At 39.3% G+C, this 19,347-nt stretch overlaps 1 protein-coding gene across 1 annotated transcript in view; it reads left to right on the top strand.

Annotated features, from left to right (window-relative positions):
* The window catches only part of LOC126236434 (poly(A)-specific ribonuclease PARN-like), a 307,678-nt gene that overhangs the window by 190,437 nt on the left and 97,894 nt on the right, over window positions 1-19,347 (top strand). The window contains exons 10-12 of the mRNA XM_049945737.1: window positions 7,328-7,383; window positions 12,173-12,259; window positions 13,248-13,452. Coding sequence (XP_049801694.1) covers window positions 7,328-7,383; window positions 12,173-12,259; window positions 13,248-13,452 — 348 coding nt within the window. The remainder of the gene's footprint in view (window positions 1-7,327; window positions 7,384-12,172; window positions 12,260-13,247; window positions 13,453-19,347) is intronic.

Below are 19,347 nucleotides of genomic sequence, written 5' to 3'. Positions count from 1 at the left end.
ATTCCGGGAATTTTTCATTGTTTTAGTTTTCAGTTAAATTTTTGTAATTTTGACTGCAGAATTGATCTCTAGCAAAGAATGTTATTGTATCCTGCTACTGGAGAATGATACTGCAGCAATAAAATATAAACGAGAGGGAAAAAATAAAACTTTAGTGGCAAAGGAAATGTGCAATTTACAACAACAAAACACCGTGCACACACAAGCGTCTGCAAATAGCAAAAATATGTCAAAGGCCGTAGGGCGCAGACTGTAATTCTTCGTAACAATAAACTGCTTGTTATGAGCACGACGTCACAACTGTTCACATTAGGTTTGTTTGACCAGTTGCCAGCGGTCTGTTGCGCATGCGCATTTGACTCGCGTATAAGCAGTACCTTCTCCGGCTCCCCGCTACTTGAAGTTTGGCTGTTAGCTGTATCGGCAGTTGCAGCAAGCAGCCAGATGCAAACCAGAAAAATTTTGCTCGCGCGCCCTAGCTGCCAGATTCGTGCTTGCACAGAGTTGTCCGAGTTGCAGTGGGGAGGGGGTTAGTCTCCACGTGACCCGTGTTTACGTTAAGTGATTTCGCTGCTTCTCTTCGTGTACAGCTCCCACGTCAAACGAAAACAAAACGGATTTCTGTGGCCGGAAACTATCAAGTGAATTAAAATACATTCACATAATTATGGAGGGCAAAAATATATTATTAATTTCAGTTTTCTGATTTTATTTTATTTCCAAGTTAGTAGCAGTCAAGCATTAATCGCCTCGCACAACAGTGAAGTTATTTTTGCAAGTTTGCTAAAGAAATTTGGCTTTATTAATCTTTCCGCTGAGGCAATTATTTTATTTGAAACGAAGTGTTTCATTCTACAGTATTGGCTAGTTCCAGCTGTTCGCTGAATTTCAAGTGCACGTTATCATCTTCTGCCATGTATGGCATTATGCCATAATAAAGAACCAAAAATGAGATTGTAGAGTACTGGTACTCCAAGAAAATTTACATCCCAAAAAACCACACTGAAAAGCTTAATATCAGATGGGACCTACTTCATTGTGAATCTGGAAAAAGCCAATTTGCACTTCCAAGCCGAATTATGCATTTTAGTATGGTTTACGAAATTCTAATGCTCTTTGGAGTATCCTCTGATGACCTGTTTCTTTTATGGTGTAATGTAAGCCCTCTTTGTGCTTTATGCACACGAACATGCGGGCTTCCTACACCACGCTGCAGTTGCACACGCACAATAATTCCTGTTTTCTGGTGCTCTCCGGCAACTGGTAAATCGAACCTATCTTTAACAGCCTCCGGATAGTACTGCGAACGGTGGTTAGAAAAGCGTTACTTTTAAAGCAAATTTCTTTTTACGCAAGATGAAATATGTTACGTGTGAGAAAGTGGGATGGATATCTAAATCACAGAGCGTTCGAAACTGAACAGTTTGAGAACCAGCAACTTACAAGAATTTCGAGCCGAGACATTTACGTCATAATTTTAAATTTACTGGCACATTTGTGTGACGTATCTTAAAGCATAACACACGCAAAAAAAAAGATCAATATTACATGTGAAAGCTTAGCTTCTGTTGTAGCGTGTTAATCTTAGAGACCAATATTATATGTGAAAGCTTAGCTTTTCTTGTAGATATACGGTACTGTTTACATTAATGTAAACCGTTAACTTTTCCTCTTGTGTGTTCGCGCTATGTAACCAGTGATCTTGCTGTTGGCTGACTATAACACGTGTCCTAAGCTCTGAATAGCTGCTGTCATCGGCTGGCGAGATCTCGTGGCTTGAGACATAACTCGCTTACAAAAGGACATCGCAACCTCGGTTTCAACGCTCCGGAAACTAACGCACTGTGTTTGGTGCAATTCGAATTTATACTTTCGTAATACGATAATATGCAGCGTATATGTTACTGCAAATCAAAGGTCTTTCGAAAACTTCTCTCCTTTTTTTAAATTAAAAGTCTCTCGTAAACCTTTTCTGCCCCGTCTTTTCTTTATTTTTTATTTTTTTTTCCGGGAAGTTCTACGCGATTGTATAAAACGTTAACCATTCAAAGGATTGATAAGTTTTACAGTTCCAAGGGAAAATCTACGGGTAAACCTACTGTCACTTAGCACGGAAAAAGTGTATTTTGGCCCGGGAGAAAGCATATTTTTTAAACGGGATATCCGGGATTAATGTGGGAACTTTTTTTCCTTGTCCCCGTATACACCCTGTACGAGGATGGGTTTGGAATCATCATACAGAGGCTGCCAACAAGTCTATTTTTGAAAAAATTGGCCCCTGGAAAGCCTTGATAAGAGTTCATCCTGTTGGGGTAAGATATAGCTATCAATAATAGACTGTGAATATACAGACTTTTTAAAATCACCACAGGACCGAAGGTTGGTGTTAGATTTTGTGACAGTTGCCAGCTGAGTAGACCATTCACTAGGGGAGACAGGCATAACACCCAAAGATGTAAGGTGATGTAGTTCTAATTTGACACTCCCATAAAATGGTTGGAATTGGGCAGCCATGAAAAAAGGAATGGTGTGCCATCGGTTTCATTGTGATATAAGCCTTGAAATGTATGGCACCCCTAAACCTTCCAAAAATAGGGAGGAATATTCCAAGCAAAGCACATCCATTTGTTGGTACAGAACTTGATCTGATACCAGATGCACCTTTCAGAAACAGAGAACCAAAAATGTTGTAGTCATATAACTCAAAAAAGTTTTCAGTGTTGGCTTCATCCATCACTAGAAAAGTCAGAGGCCAAACAGCTGCTTTATACACTATGAGAGTAGTATAGAGAGACGGGATAATGCTGGTGATCAAATATCCCCATAGGTTTGAGAATTTAACAAAGTCACTGCTGCACCTGTGTCCATTTGCATTTTTAACATACTGCCCATAACATGTACTGTAATGTAAAGTTTATTTGGGGTTACCATCACTTGGGTAACACTGTTCGCATCTATGTTCATGTCTGATGGGGGAGGTTGGGCATTGAGCACATGGTCTGTTCACGTTGAACAAAACAATAAGGGCGTGATGGGAGAGGGAGAGGCACACAGCTGTTATTGTGATGCTGACTGATGATGTGATGCTGAGTGCTGTTGCTGCTTAGCACAGTGCTGCTCCGTGTGGCATGAAGATTGTGGTTGCACGGCTGTGACATTGTCTTCCCACTATGAGCTGACAGACGAGGCTGAGGAGGAGGAGAAACAACGGCAGCTGCTTCACACCCAGCTCTCACCTGATTTCCTGCTGCCCTAGATACTTCAGAGGACTGGGCAGTGTTCAAAACATCTGTGAGAGAGGGATTTTCATATCGTAAAGCATGCGCATAAATTTCCCTGTCAGGGGCCAGGTGTATTACAGCATCACGAACCATCAAATCAGCATATGAGTAACAAAACTGGCAATAACGACTAAACCCATAAAGATCGGTTGCCCAACTCTACAACTGTTGCGGTCACTTTTGACAACATGAGAACTCAACCTGAGCAGCAATAATATGAGTACACAGTACATTTGCAGTGATAAGTAGAGAGCAGCTGACGCATTTCATTGAAAGAGAGACTGGCAGGTTCCCGAAAATGAGCTAGCTGACACAAAAAGGACAAAACATGCCGAGAAATCCGTGACAGAAAGAAAGCCTTACACGTATTGGTGCAGGTGACCCCAAGAGCTTGAAAAGGTTGCTGAAGGCATTTTTCATATGCATCTCAATCTTCCACAGTATCATCATATGGTGGAAACGGTGAGGGTTGTGTCAAGGGTGATGAACCCTGATGTGTCAGCAATGCTGCTGCCACAGGGAGAGCATGCTGCTGGTTGGTGAGAGCTCACTGCTGTTCAACAAGAAATTGAAGAATTTCTTCCTCTGAAATGTTGGCCATAGCAAATCGAGAAAGGAGACGCACTGAGTAGAATACCACACTTGTCGCCAAAAATATTGTAACATTGTACAAACACGAAATCATAATTCCCACCAACCAACTTTTATTCCACTTCCACAAGAAGGGATACACTTGGTGCATCGTCTGTGTCTATGCAAGGGACCTCTTTAGGCCAGCCATGGAGGCACATGCTGTTAGATTACACGAGCTCACTCTATGGGGTTACAACACTTAGTTTGGCAAATCTTATTGAAGTGTCTTGGTTTTTTCCCACTAAGCTTCAGGTATCAAACAATATATCACAACTGCGTGTCTTAACCAAAATTGATTCTTATTTAACACATCAGCAATTACAAAATTATGAAAAGGATAGATTGGTATTCACCATATGGAGGAGATACTGAGTCACAGACAGGCACAATTAAGACTGCTATACATTTAAGCTTTCAGCCAAAAGTCGTACTTCTGAAGTAGAAAACACACACATTCACACAAGCACAACTCACACACACAAGTCTCCTGCCACAGTGCCTGGTGACAGTGGTCTTGTGTGTGTGTGTGTGTGTGTGTGTGTGTGTGTGTGTGTGTGTGTGTGTGTGTGTGTGTGTGTGTGTTTCTCTGTATTTCGGAAGAAGGTCTTTTGGCTGAAGGCTTAAATTTATAGCAGTCTTTCTGTTGTGCCTGGCTGCAATTCAGTGCCTCCTCTATATGGTGACTAATGATCTATCCTTTTCGTAATATTTTGTTTGTTACATCAGCAATTCTCTCTCTTTCATTCGTCTGTATGTTATTCTAGTTAGCAGTAACTTTGATGCATGAACTATTGAGCTGATTGTGTGGTAGTTTCCAAACCTTCGCTGTGTTCAGGATTGTATGGGTGATATTCTTCTGAAAGTCTGTTGTTAGATCTTCAGTCTCATAGATTTGACACACTAACTTTAATTATCATTTGGCTGATTTTAGAAATTCTACTGGAATGTTACATGTCCTGTCTGCCTTGTTTCATCACAGTCGTCTAAAGCTTTGGTCACACTCTAATACTGGATCTCGTATGTCCTCTAAAATCAATGCCAATTTGTAGCAACTTTCCTTTTCACGATATTGTTATTTCCTCCCTCTCGTAGAGACACTCAGTATACTCTTCCCATCGATTGGCTTTCTCTCTTCTGCATTTAATGGTAATTCCTTTTGCACAACTTTTCTTTAAATTCTCTGAATGTTATTCTCACTCCTCTGTATGCTGAACCTAATCTTCTAACAACCTTATCCATTTTGATTTCTTCACAAGTGTTTCTTCTTTTATCCACAGTTTCTTTGGTATTATTGTTGCCATACCTATATAAGTCTTTCCAAATATGGTTGCTGGTTTTATGGAAGTCCATTCCTCTTTAACAGGAGTGTGTACTGCATTATTCACTTTTACAGTATTTACAACCTCAGTGAACTTAAAATGCACATTCATTCATCCGCACTTCAGTATCCTCCTTTCTTGTTAGCTAAATCTTCATAACTAGTCTCTTAAACTTCATCCTACTTTGTATCATTAATTAATTAGGGTAGGGAGCGGAAATATGAAATGGAAAATAACTGTAGTGGACCGTATTTGGAATACTTGCCAGACTGCACATGCTTGATGCCTCTGGCTATATTTGTATGCCATGAATTTGGCTGTTGCTCTTGATTATTATATGTTACATACTGTAGTGTCCGCACAGGTGTGACAACACCACTTTATTACGCTATCAACACGAGTACTTCAAGGGCCAACAGTGGCTCAGTAATAACCGCAGATCAGAACCTTGTTAGAGAAAATGAAACTTGCCGTGCGATTCAATGTACGAGAAGCATTATATCCGAAACCATGGAGCACTGTGCACAGCAATAAACTTGCCACGCGACTGGTGTGGGCAACTAACAGTTTCACACTTGGCATCGACACTCGACAATATGCACAAGGCAAGTCCATGGTGGTTGTCTTGGCACTTGCCTGCTCAGCTTACTATCGCCTGCAAGCTAACACTTCTGTCAGCGAGTCTGTCCATACTACGGGTGTGCCCTCCATAGCAGCTTTCATAACTATACTGCTGTGCTACCTATGCCTTCTTAACTACCTCCATTACGATGTCTGCTGGCAGCGATACTAAGCATGCTTCTAATTATGACTGTTCGAGCTAAATGTTTGGAGTATCCTCTTCTGTCAGACAATTTGGTGCCTTGAAAAACCGAAATTTGTGAAGAGGACATATAATTAGGTTGCTAACACTGATATAGTTGAACCTATCTTACAGCCATCATCAGACCCCTCTCCCAAAACTCCTTTCAGTCCACAGTGGCGTGCTTGTGTGGTAAGTCTAGGTGGTTTCTTTTTGTCAACTTTATCGTATAGTGCCAAAAGTAGAAATGATTACTAGCTTTATTTATGATTGGATCCAGAAGCTATGCTAACTTTAAAGTCTTTGGCCATCTATATGTTAAGTACTTTATTTATGTATCAACTTAACTCGTCATTTATCATACCCAACCCCCATTTTTTCTTAAAAGATTTATGTACATTACTTAGCTCTGTTTTTGCAAAGCATCCTTTTTTTGCTCCTTGTCACTTCAAAAATCTTAGGAACTGCTGGGGTGGAGCTGTGGTATGTTGGATAATATTAGTGTAGATGTACAAATGAAAGTTCTAACAAACTGATTGTCAGATAAATAATGGGCTAATTTTTTTAGTGTAAATAAAAAGAAGGCCTTGCTGTTAACTAAAATGAGCCATTAATGTCTTCCTTCTTGCTTCAGTCCGGAACCACGCGGCTGCTACGGTCGCAGGTTCGAATCCTGCCTTGGGCATGGATGTGTTTGATGTCCTTAGGCTAGTTAGGTTTAAGTAGTTCTAAGTCTAGGGGACTGATGACCTCAGATGTTAAGTCCCATAGTGCTTAGAGCCATTTGAACCATTTTTGTCTTCCTTCTTGTTCATTTCAGTTTTGAATTTTTTTCAAATGTAAAGTACAAAATATTTTATTTTAGTTGATAGTAGCTTAAAGTTATTAGATTCACAACTGTGAAACTACTCTGCTGTATTTTCACTTTGGAACTAGTTTTCATTTTATAAGAAGGATATAATTTCCTTCTTCAGAAAACATCAACTCCTCTTTCATGCACACTGTTGTTAGGTTCCATTGTGTCATATCAGTTGTTGTAAAAGTTTCAATAAATAAAAATAATTTCATTTGGCTACTGTCAGTGTGAAGTATTTCAACAATGAGCCAGTTAGAATTCTTGTAAATTGTATGTTACTTGTCATATTGAAATAACATTGGCAGTTGATTTTAATTGAGGAAGCTAGAAACCCAAAGGAACTATAGAGACTGTTGCAGGTAGGGTCCATTGAAATATAAATCATTGAGCCTGGTTGTATGCACCCCAGTTCTGATGCTTGTTGCTTTATTTACAGACTTTACCTGATGAGAGTACTGGATCATCCATTCATCAGTATTGACGAAAATGAACGTAAGTAATCTGTGTGTACATTAAGGATTAAATATTTCATGTCATATTCTGTTGTGGCTGCAGCACTTTCGTTAAGTTTATAGCTCATTACAATGCTATAGGTGGCTATCCTCTTCCAAAGCAATGCAGCTTTGTACTTCAAAAAATTGTGAATGTGCATAAAAGCTCAACTTCTGTGCTCAATTTCTTGTTTGTATGTATATGTACTGCTCAGTGTCTCCTCTCCTAGTACATGGTAATCTGTTGCTGTTACGTGTATCTGGGGCAGGAAAAATTTGCATTCACAATAGCCCAAAATAGTTGGTTTCTGGTGTCGTTATGTAAAAATTGTGGTTTTTTATGAAATATTGCAAAATTTAGCATTTTCTTTGTTGCTGTGTAAAAGTTTCTGAGGATAGCAGTTTCCTATTTCTGCTGACTGGTAGCTGTTAAATGTTTGAATTTGCATTTTTACAATTATGTATTATTGTTGGTTGGTCAAATGTGATTTTAATGTCAGGTCCTAGCTCTTTAGATACTCAGAAAAATGGAGTGGAAAAGCAGATTTGGTTACCAAAAGGAAAAGTAGACATTGTCAAATAACTGCCTTTGTGCTGGAGGCAGATTGTCTGCCATGTTCAAATAAAAATTTTGAGGGCTCTTTTCAGTAGATAGTGAATAACATCGAAATTGAGCATAAAATAAAAGTTTTCTTTTATTTTCTGTGTGCCATATCAGTACATAATGTAATTGATAGCTTTATTTTCATTTTCAAAACAACGCTGTAAAACAGTGAAACAAGAAAAAATATAACGCTATAATTAAAAAAAATACCCCCAGAAACTGATATAAAAAAATAATCCAAAACTTGTCAGGAAAAGAATCAAAGTTGGCCAATGAAACAACGGTAAAGTTAGAATAAAATAACTCTAAAATTGGAAGGAAAAAAAAAAATAACACTGAGGGTGGGAGGGACAATGGAATTGGGCATTAAATGATACAGTCTTTTCCTGTCCCCATACTAGTCCATCTAAGATTTACTATTATTATCTTATCTGCACTGATTTTCATAACACGAGCGGGTGCACGGTGTGCTTTGTACACATGTAGTCAAAATCTGTCATTATGAAACATGTATGAGCTAAATCACAGTTTAATTTTAGTTTAAATAAACAACAATGCAAGAAACTTATGTTACATTGCTAATTTACTATTTGATTAAAGAAATAAGAAACTTTTGTATCATTCTATTGCCACAGCTGATATATCAATCTATTCCAACACTTTTTTAAGCACATACTGAACAAAAACACTCTTTCATGCAAGGGAAAAGCTTTATATATTGAAGAAGTATCAGTTATCAAAAAGTTCCTTCCATCTACAGAGTTAATTGTCTTGCGAATTTTCAGGAAATGCTTTACACTTCTCAAATGTATGCACTGTCTCTACATGTCTTTTGCAATTTACATGTCCTTTGCAAACAAAGCTATGGCATGAGTTACACCTTATTGTAGTAGATGTGTTTCTTACTTGTCCACATGCCATACACCAACCTCTTTTCTTGGTGGCAGGCTCCTCAGTTCTATCAACACATTGATCTTCGTATTTCATGAGGAAAGTTGCAGTTTCAGCAGGAAGTGAAGGAATATTAGCTATTTCCACTAGTTGAGCCTTCATAAGAGACAGTGCTAAATCTTTCAAGAAACTTTTTCTCTTTTTTTGGATTTGCCTCATTTGCATGAAAAATTATTTCATTATTGATTCCTGCTATACCCATTAGAGCATAGAATATAACCAATGGCCATCTTCTTGTCACCCGTGCAGAGGAATACGCCCCTCCCATTTGATTGGCTGTGTCGACTCTTCCCTTTGTTATATTGTAATCCAAAACTATCTCTGGTTCACCTGTAACTTCATCAGTGGTTCCAAAATAATGCATAGTTGAAAGTAATATAACTGCCTTGTTTTGTTTCGGCACGAAACTAGTGTCATATCATTTTGAAAACAAATAAAGAGGAGTGGATAGCCCTACATTTCTCAGGTAAAAAATTCTTGTGGAATCTCATCTTTGCTTTTTCTCAATGTGCTGATGCTTGTTCGTCTCTTTTTCAAAAGGGTGTGAGCCTTCAGTGTGAGTAACAAGCCTTCCTGCACTATCACAGGGAGAATTAATAACATTGTATGGGCCTTAAGGTTGTTTTCCACAATATGCTTCATATTGTTAGTGAAGAATCTTTTAGCATCTGCTAAATCAAAAATCTTCATCCCGTACTTTACTGGTTTGTTCACGATATACTGAACAAAAGAATAGCGACCCCGGATAGGTTGCAACTTTTCGTCAGCTGTCACAAATTGTGCTACGCTATAAGAGTTCTTGCTGTTCACCACAAAGGCATCTAATATTTGCTTTATTACAGCAAGTATATCAATTACTCTTCTTTCTTGCCTTGTACGCTTGTCGTCAAAATGGATATGTCATAAAAGGAACAGAAATCTTATGTAGCTGTTCACAGCTCTTGGAATCTCTGTACTAGTACCATCTGCTGTCCACAGTTCAGTGACATTTGTGTGGTTTGCTTTCTTAGCCCTGATGAGATACAGCAATCCCAACACTGCCTTTATTTCACACCTTGTAGTTTCCTTAGCATCCCTTTCTCTGGAATATTGTACACATTCTTTCTTTGACTGACTGTATATGTTCATGTCTCTTACAATTTGTCAATCTTTTCCAGGCAAAGTATTATCCATAAAGCCTCTGTGACCTCTCTAGCAACACTTGTAGGCCCAGGGAATATTTTCACAATATTCTTTCTTTTTGTTTTCGAAGTCACATTAGGACATATTTTATTCTATTTACACAGTTTGTCCCTCCCAGTAAAAATACCCCCATTGGAGAGTGGCTCTTCACAGCCATCATCTGAATTGTGGACTTGATCAGAATCTGAATTGTGGTCATTTCGTGTGATAAATTCCTCGTCTTCATCATCGTTTTCATTGTCTGGTACAGAGTTGAACTCTGGATCCTTGTTGAGTAACCAATCAAGCTCGTTGTCCGTCAGCTTTGATGTCGCCCTGCACAGTGATGTACCTGCTTGTTATGTGTTATATTTTGATTTGATTAAAAAGGAACAAAATAAAAGTGAAGGAAAAATTACTTACATGACTGGCACGTGGCGTTCTGTGTACACTAAGATGACACACTCACAATTTATTTTAAATTGCTGTAGCTCACGTGAACCTAAGACGACACAACTTCTCACTGTGCTAGCTGATAGAATAATGCAGGAATAGGTAAGGGCTTGCTATTTTACAACAACAATGAAACTGTGCACAACAATGTTGTTTGTGGTTGGCGCACTTTATACACAGTTGCATCCGCTCAAGGGTTAAAACTAATGCATTATAATGACCCACTTATTTTCATAACAGTAACCCACTTTTGTCAGTTTTGGTTGTCTCAATCGTTGTATACACTTAGCTAAACTTAGATTCACTCCCCCCGGCTTACAAAAAAAGCTTCATGATAAAATACAGGAGGCTGTTAAATTTGTACCAGTTTATTCCCTTCTACACTGTCCTCCAATGTTGCCGTCTCCATTACAGTGTGCTTGTATGTCTCTTCCTCCATGTTTTACCAAGTAAGTAACTCGATAGTGCTGATGGTCCTTATAAACTGCAACTTCAGATATTACATAAGGGAATCTGACCAGTGAGCAGTTACAATTGCTAACATCCATAATATTTTGCATGTAATGTCTCATTTGCAAAATGTATTTTCTTTGATACGCTAATCATATCTTAACTTGCAACGGTACTGACCGGCTGCTGTGTCACCCTCAGCCCACAGGCGTCACTGGATGCAGATATGGAGGGGCATGTTGTCAGCACTCCGCTCTCCTGGCCACATGTCAGTTTACGAGACCGGAGCTGCTACTTCTCAGTCAAGTAGCTCCTCATTTTGTCTCACAAGGGCTGAGTGCACCCTGCATGTTAACAGCGCTCGGCAGATGGGATGGTCACCCATCCAAGTGCTTGCAGCCCAACAGCACTTGTTCAGTGATTTGATGGGAACCAGTGTTACCACTGAGGCAAGGCCATTGCTCATTATTCACCTTTCCTGCCCTGGCTTTGATAGCAGTGTATAATTCTCACCTCATAATGTGTTTTGTGCTTCCATGCACCACTGACATTGCTTCTTACACTGTGTGATGTAATTCATGATTTGATGTAAGGCTCAAGAGCAGCTACAACACCATGTTTCGTAAGTTTCTTCATCTTACACTGAGCACTCACTCATGGTTCTACACTTTGAAACTCACTGGCAAAAATGGGATTGCATAATTGATTGCCAAAATGCATGATTGGTGGTGTTGGTTTTGAATTGAACACGTCCTGTCACATTTCAGATATGTCATTGCCCTTCAGACAGTGTATCTGGATGTTTTTAGGAGAGGCATTTACCATACTCCTGACATCTTAACCTACAACATTGTCATAATAACACTGTTTACTACATGATCTTTATCTGTGGACTACATGATCTTTATCTCCAGGAGGCACAAATCCCAGTATAGTGACTGCAGATCCCAGTATAGTGACTGACACACACACACACACACACAGTGTGTGTATGTGTGTACTGAAATAGTTTTATTTTTATTTATTAATATTGTCGTTGTTATTATGATGTGATTTCTGAATGGAATTTTCCTTTTTATGAAATTATGTTTATAATTTATTATTAAAGGCTCTTGTCTGCTAAGTTAAATATATTACCCAAAAGTTTGATATTTGTATTTATGAATTTCAGCGGAACTTCCAAGAGACCACGTATTTCATGTTACATTTCCAAAGGAATGGAAAACACATGATGTAATACAGCTATTTAGCCCATTTGGTAAGCTTGTAATAAATTTACCCTCAAAGTTATTTATTAGATAGTTGAGAAGCAGTATTTTTTAATAAATTTGTAAATAGTGTGATTTATCTGGAATACCGGAAAACTTGGAAATTAGGAATGATACAAATTTAATGTTATGAATATAATAGAGGGAAACATTCCACACAGGAAAAATATATCTAAAAACAAAGATGATGTGTCTTACCATACGAAAGCGCTGGCAGCTCGATAGACACACAAACAAACACAATTATACACACAAAATTCTAGCTTTCGCAACAAACTGTTGCTTCATCAGGAAAGAGGGAAGGAGATGGAAAGACGAAAGGATGTGGGTTTTAAGGGGGAGGGTAAGGAGTCATTCCAATCCCGGGAGCGGAAAGACTTACCTTAGGGGGAAAAAAGGACAGGTATACACTCGCACACACACCCATATCCAACCACACATACACAGGCACAAGCAGACATTTGTCTGCAAAGAGATTCGGCAGAGATGTCAGTCGAGGCAGAAGTACAGAGGCAAAGATGTTGTTGAAAGACAGGTGAGGTATGAGTGGCGGCAACTTGAAATTAGCGGAGGTTGAGGCCTGGCGGATGACGAGAAGAGAGGATATACTGAAGGGCAAGTTCCCATCTCCGGAGTTCTGACAGGTTGATGTTAGTGGGAAGTATCCAGATAACCCGGATGGTGTAACACTGTGCCAAGATGTGCTGGCCGTGCACCAAGGCATGTTTAGCCACAGGGTGATCCTCATTACCAACAAACACTGTCTGCCTGTGTCCATTCATGCGAATGAACAGTTTGTTGCTGGTCATTCCCACATAGAAAGCTTCACAGTGTAGGCAGGTCAGTTGGTAAATCACGTGGGTGCTTGTGTGTATGATTGTGTTTGTTTGTGTGTCTATCGACCTGCCAGCGCTTTCGTATGGTAAGTCACATCATCTTTGTTTTTAGATATAAATTTAATGTTATGATTGTTTTCAGGGCGGGTGTTTGTTTCATGGCTCAATGATACCTCAGCTTATGTATCGCTTGAAAACAGAGATCAAGCTAAGCTTGTTCTGCGAACGCTGACTCAGAGTGATACTTACAGGGTGATACCCTACAAACGCCATCAGATGTTGAAGCAGCCAAGTCCACCGTCCAAAAAACAACAAACCAAACCTTCAATGAAGAGGCTTCGCACTGAGTGAGTGTTGCTTCCTAAACTCCAGATTGATTACATGATGTATGTAACTTAATAATTTTCAAAAGATGATCTATAACCGAAATTGAATTCATTAATAATATTTTTTTTTATTTTATCAGCTAGATTAGGTCCTTTACATGCCCTTTCTCATATTTAACCAGACATCCACAGAGAATATTTTACAGATAAATTGAAATGTGACTTCTAGATGAGTCACATGTAGTAACACCAACAGTTACACTATGAACATATACTGATTGGCCAGAACATTATGACCACCTACCATAATAACAACTTTGGCATGGATAACAGTGGCGACACATCATGACATTGAAACAATGAGGTCTCCCATGAGGTCAGTCACATCCTATGTGTGTTTCATTGAGTTCAGATCTGCTGAGTTGGGGGGCCAGCACAGCAAATGGAACTCACCGCTGTGTTAGCAAACAACTCCACCATGCTTGTGGCCTTGTGACATGGTGCACTGTCATGTTGAAAAATGCCACTGCCACCAGGAAATATGATAGTCATGAATGGGTGTATGTGTTCTGCAACCAATGAATGAATGAATGGATGATACTCTTCCTCTGTCAAGATGCCTTGCATGGGCTTCACTGGACCCATTAATGCCCACGTGGTTGGCCCCCACGGCATAATGGGGCTGCTGTCACCTTCTCTCCGTCCTACAGTACAAGTGTCAAGAAGCTGTTCCCCTGGAAGGTGACGGGTTTATGCCATCCCATTGGCAAGATGAAGAAGGTATCAAGGTTCATCAGACCATGCAATGTTCTGCCACTGTGCTAACGTCTGGTGCTTATGCTCACATGCCCATTTCAGTCGTAGTTGCTGATGTCATTATGTTAACATTGACATGCATAGTTCATCAGCTGCGGAGGCTCATTATTAGGCACTGGCTGTTTAGTTCCACCACAGTCCGCCACTTGGCCTGCCTTACCCACTCCTCAAACTCTCGACAAGTCGTGCAGGTTCAGAAATGCTTGTGCTAAGCTGTTAGGCCATCACAATCTGCCCTTGGTCAAACTCAGATAGAACGCATGCCTTTCCATTCTACACACAGACTGAATGCTCACTAATGCTACGTGCACTGTGCATGTGTCTGACTAGCAATCATTTCTCACCAGGTGACACTGCTATCGCCTACACAAGTTTATACTGATAGTAGGTCAGTGATCGTAATGTTCTGGTTAATCAATGTAGGTACTACAGCTGTACAGAGTGGCACATGAATACTTGACACATTTTAACATTGAATAGAAGTTGTACATCTAGTTGTATTTCAGTCAGGTTACGCTCCAATGTGTTTTGTTTTATGAAAATGTCGGTAGAGCTCATGTTGCTGCAATATCGCTGGTCCCTTGGTTTGCAGTTAAGTGTTTTGCCATGGCTGAGAATGGAAGTTTTATCTGTTCAGCAGTGTGTTAAGGCAGTTCTCTTTTAGGATGATTTCAAAAGTGCCACTTCTCCTTTATGCAGATATGGAAAGTGTCATAATAATGCAAAGAAGATTTAGGGCAATATTCAGCACATGTTGGGCTCCACCACTTCATAGTTCTCTGCTTAATGAGAAAGTCTGAAGAAGTCTGTTTATTGGAAGGGAAATGGCCTCAGGCACCAACTGTTTGTTCTCCAGAAAACATTGCAGTGCTACGGGTTGCCATTCAACAAAGCCCAAACAAGTCATCGCAGTGGGCAGCAAGGGAAATGCAGATACCTCATACTTCTGTACAAAGAATTTTACAGAGTGATCTCATGCTCTCTCCTTAGAAAAATGACTGAACAGAAGTAGAGAAGACTGGAATATTCATTATGGGCTGAAGAAAAAGATAAAACATTTGGTTCTCAGACGAAGCTTATTTTCATCTTGGTGGGGCAGCAAAGGAACAAAATGTTTGGTTTTGGTGTAGCAAAAACAGCAAAATGTTCATGAAAAAATTACGCACAAGGAAAAAGTGATAGTGTGGGTAGCTCTATCCAGTCATCGCCTAATTGGATCAGTGTTTTCAATGAAACTGGCAATGCTGACCAGTACAAGACATTGTTGAAAAAAGACTTTGTGCCACATCTTCTTGCCACCAATCTTCCAATGAACACACAGTGGTTTATGCAACCTCATATGGCTAATGCTGTACATGGTTTTCTACCGGAAATATTTGCCAGTTGCGTGATATCCCATCATTTCCTGCAGTGCCATCATGGGAGATTCTTTTAGGCCTTCTACAAGTCCAGATTAATCCTTAAAAAAGATTGAAGAAGCTATTCTCTTTTAAATCACAAAATATTATGGAGACGCATTCTTGTATGGTGCAATTGTGCAAAGAGATAAATGAAGACTTCTGCCGCAAAATTGTACGGAATATGTGTACTCACCTTTGTGAAGTCGTCCACTGCCATGAGTTGTGTATTGAACTCGCGAGGACCAAAATCCATTACCATGGACCTTATTACCTGTGTGTAAAAATCCAAAAATTATAACTTCAGAAATAATTGTTGCGACAATATTAAATCAGGGTGTATACGACCTGGGGCAACCTGGAGATCCGGGAAAAAACCAGGAAACATCCGGGAATTTTTTAGAATTCCGGGAATTTTTTCATTGTTTTTTCATTCAGTTAAATTTTTGTAATTTTGACTGGTAAGAACTGATATTTTAACAAAGAATATTACTGTATCCCATTACTGCAGAATAACACTTTAACAATAAAACATAAACGAGAGAGGAAAACGAAAATAACATCAATTGCAAAGGAAATGTGCCGTATACAACAACGACACACAGTGCTCATGCAAGCGTCTGCCAACAGCAAAATGTGTCAAAGGCTTTAATAGGACTATGCAATGCTTCGTAACAACAAATTGCCTCCGATGAGCGTGAAGTCACAACTGTGTACCAGTTTACATTAGATTCGTTGTAACAGTTACGAGCGGGCTCATGAGCATGCGCAGTTGAGTTGCGTTTGAGTAGTAGATTCCCCTCTTCTGGCTACAGGAAAGTGGCTGTTGGCTGTGCAAGCAGTCGCAGCAAGCAGCTAGATGCTGCTGGGAAAAGGGGGCGTCAAATTCGTATTCTTGAGGAAAAAAACTTGTTTCACAAAGCTCCTAGTATGCAGCGCACGTTTGTCTATCAATTATTCATATGATTTTGAAACGCTTCGCTGTTGGTTTTTGAACACATTTTAAGTTCACTTCTGAATGAATCATAAGTTGATTTTTGAATGTGTGCATAGTGTACATGATGTCTCTGTCAGGAGAATCCTCGTTGCATCTAGAAATAAACTTTCCGCAGACAAAAGGGGACGGGGCTATACGAGTTGAGCGGAGTAAAGCCGAACGGATGAATGCCAACCACTGTCTGATTATGTGGTTGATTGGGTTTGTGAATGATCAGTGTTGTTATAATTACTAACGAAATCCATAGATTCAGACTACCAGAATGGAAATGTATGGGACTGACACGAATAACAGTTGAGAAAGATTACGTATTATGTTCTCGGTATATCCAAGAAAATGAAATTTTGACAGAAAATTTTTGACCAGATTGCTACCCTAGTAAGGACCAGTTGTACAGTCCCCGGCTAGCAGCCACTTAAGTTCTATTCTGGAAGTAACGCGAAAAACGTGTTGTACGAACACATAATAACACCTAATCGGAAAATAATCTCGGGATAACTGAACCTGTGATCCTGACAGTGTTAGTGAAGTTAATCGGCGAACAAATTTTGACAATGGCAGGAATAGCTACAGAGTTGGTGATGACAAGATTGCTTGTTAGACCGAGGAAGGAGAAGAAACGGGGACATCACACAAATTATGGAAGAATAAGATGATTCAAAATTTATATGAAAATCTCGTAATACTACTTTTCGATCTCAGGCTTGAGAAACTTGTGCATATGAATGAAATGTGAAACTATTTCCTAGGATAAAGCTTTTTGCTTGTAATGGGCCTAATAGGTTTTGTGAATTATGTTCTGTCGTGTTATAAAAACGGCTATTTGTCCCAAAACAGTCTCGTTTATTTGGTGTGTGTTACATAATTGCTGCTATACTAGAAAGGCCTATTTTGTTTTATCTAGCACACAGTGACAAAATATACGTAATCAGATCTAGAAACCACACCAGTCTTGGGTATTATTTGTGTTAACAGCTTTTTCAGTATTAGATAATGACATTTCGATTTTTCATGTAGCAAAATATTTTTCGTGTAGCAAAATATTTGACGAACTTTGATGAGGTAATAGATTCTTTTGCAGGAAGGAAAGCACGCCATGTAAAGCTGTAGCAAGATTAGAGAGAAAAAAATGCTAGGAACTAAGGATTGAAGAAATGTCTAATTTCTTGCTTATCTCTTGTCTTTATTGGTTTTATGTATCCTATATTTAATTTATATATGTATATTGAACAAGCAGTAGAGGAAACAAAAGAAAAATTCGGAGTAGGTATTAAAATCCACGGAGAAGAAATAAAAACTTTGAGGTTCGCCGACGACATTGTAATTCTGTCAGAGACAGCAAAGGACTTGGAAGAGCAGTTGAACGGAATGGACAGTGTCTTGAAAGGAGGATATAAGATGAACATCAACAAAAGCAAAACGTGGATAATGGAATGTAGTCGAATTAAGTCGGGTGATGCTGAGGGAATTAGATTAGGAAATGAGACACTTAAAGTAGTAAAGGAGTTTTGCTATTTGGGGAGCAAACTAACTGATGATGGCCGAAGTAGAGAGGATATAAAATGTAGACTGGCAGTGGCAAGGAAAGCGTTTCTGAAGAAGAGAAATTTGTTAACATCGAGTATAGATTTAAGTGTCAGGAAGTCATTTCTGAAAGTATTTGTATGGAGTGTAGCCTTGTATGGAAGTGAAACATGGACGATAACCAGTTTGGACAAGAAGAGAATAGAAGCTTTCGAAATGTGGTGCTACAGAAGAATGCTGAAGATTAGATGGGTAGATCACATAACTAATCATGAGATATTGAATAGAATTGGGGAGAAGAGGAGTTTGTGGTACAACTTGACAAGAAGAAGGGACTGGTTGGTAGGACATGTTCTGAGAGGCATCAAGGTATCACAAATTTAGCATTGGAGGGCAGCGTGGAGGGTAAAAATCGTAGAGGGAGACCAAGAGATGAATACACTAAGCAGATTCAGAAGGATGTAGGTTGCAGTAGGTACTGGGAGATGAAGAAACTTGCACAGGGTAGGGTAGCATGGAGAGCTGCATCAAACCAGTCTCAGGACTGAAGACCACAACAACAACATATTTAATTTTATGTCACACAAAACAGCAAGTTATTAGCTAATAGGCAATAAAGAGTGCAAATTTTCTGAAGCGTTCTTGTTCTCCCGATTACAAATAATCCAATCAGCTATTAATTGCGAGATTTTTTTTTAAGAGGGCCAGGCTGTCAGACCGGCCGACTGGGAGCAGGAGAGGCACCACAGGAAATTTCAATTTCCACTGTCCTGAAGATAGTTTGATGGCATCCATTACAAAATATACACGTTTCAATTCCACAGAGCGAAGTATAGTAACATGCGGTAGAAGAATGCTTTATGTAGAGGCATGGCACTGCACTTTGGCATACTTAATACCAAATGATATGTCTTGCATTTCCTTGAACACATATGTTTTATGTTTCAGTCATTTCAGAAAGACGTGTGCTGCAAGATGAACATATTTTTGAATATTCTTTTTTTTTTCTTTTTTTTTTTTTAACTATTGACCCGGTTTGCAAATATCGTAGATCTGGGGCTGGTGCGCAGAGCAGTCTGACTTAATAGTGGGTAGTCTCGATGTGACCCGTGTTTACATTTAGTGATTTTGCTGTTTCCCCTTTGTTTACTCTCACGTCAAATGAAAACAAAACGGATATCT

The sequence above is a fragment of the Schistocerca nitens genome, chromosome 2 (assembly GCF_023898315.1).
Source record: "Schistocerca nitens isolate TAMUIC-IGC-003100 chromosome 2, iqSchNite1.1, whole genome shotgun sequence".
NCBI lineage: Eukaryota > Metazoa > Arthropoda > Insecta > Orthoptera > Acrididae > Schistocerca > Schistocerca nitens.
Note: the sequence above shows the minus strand (reverse complement) of the source record. Positions and strands in the feature narration are given on the sequence as shown.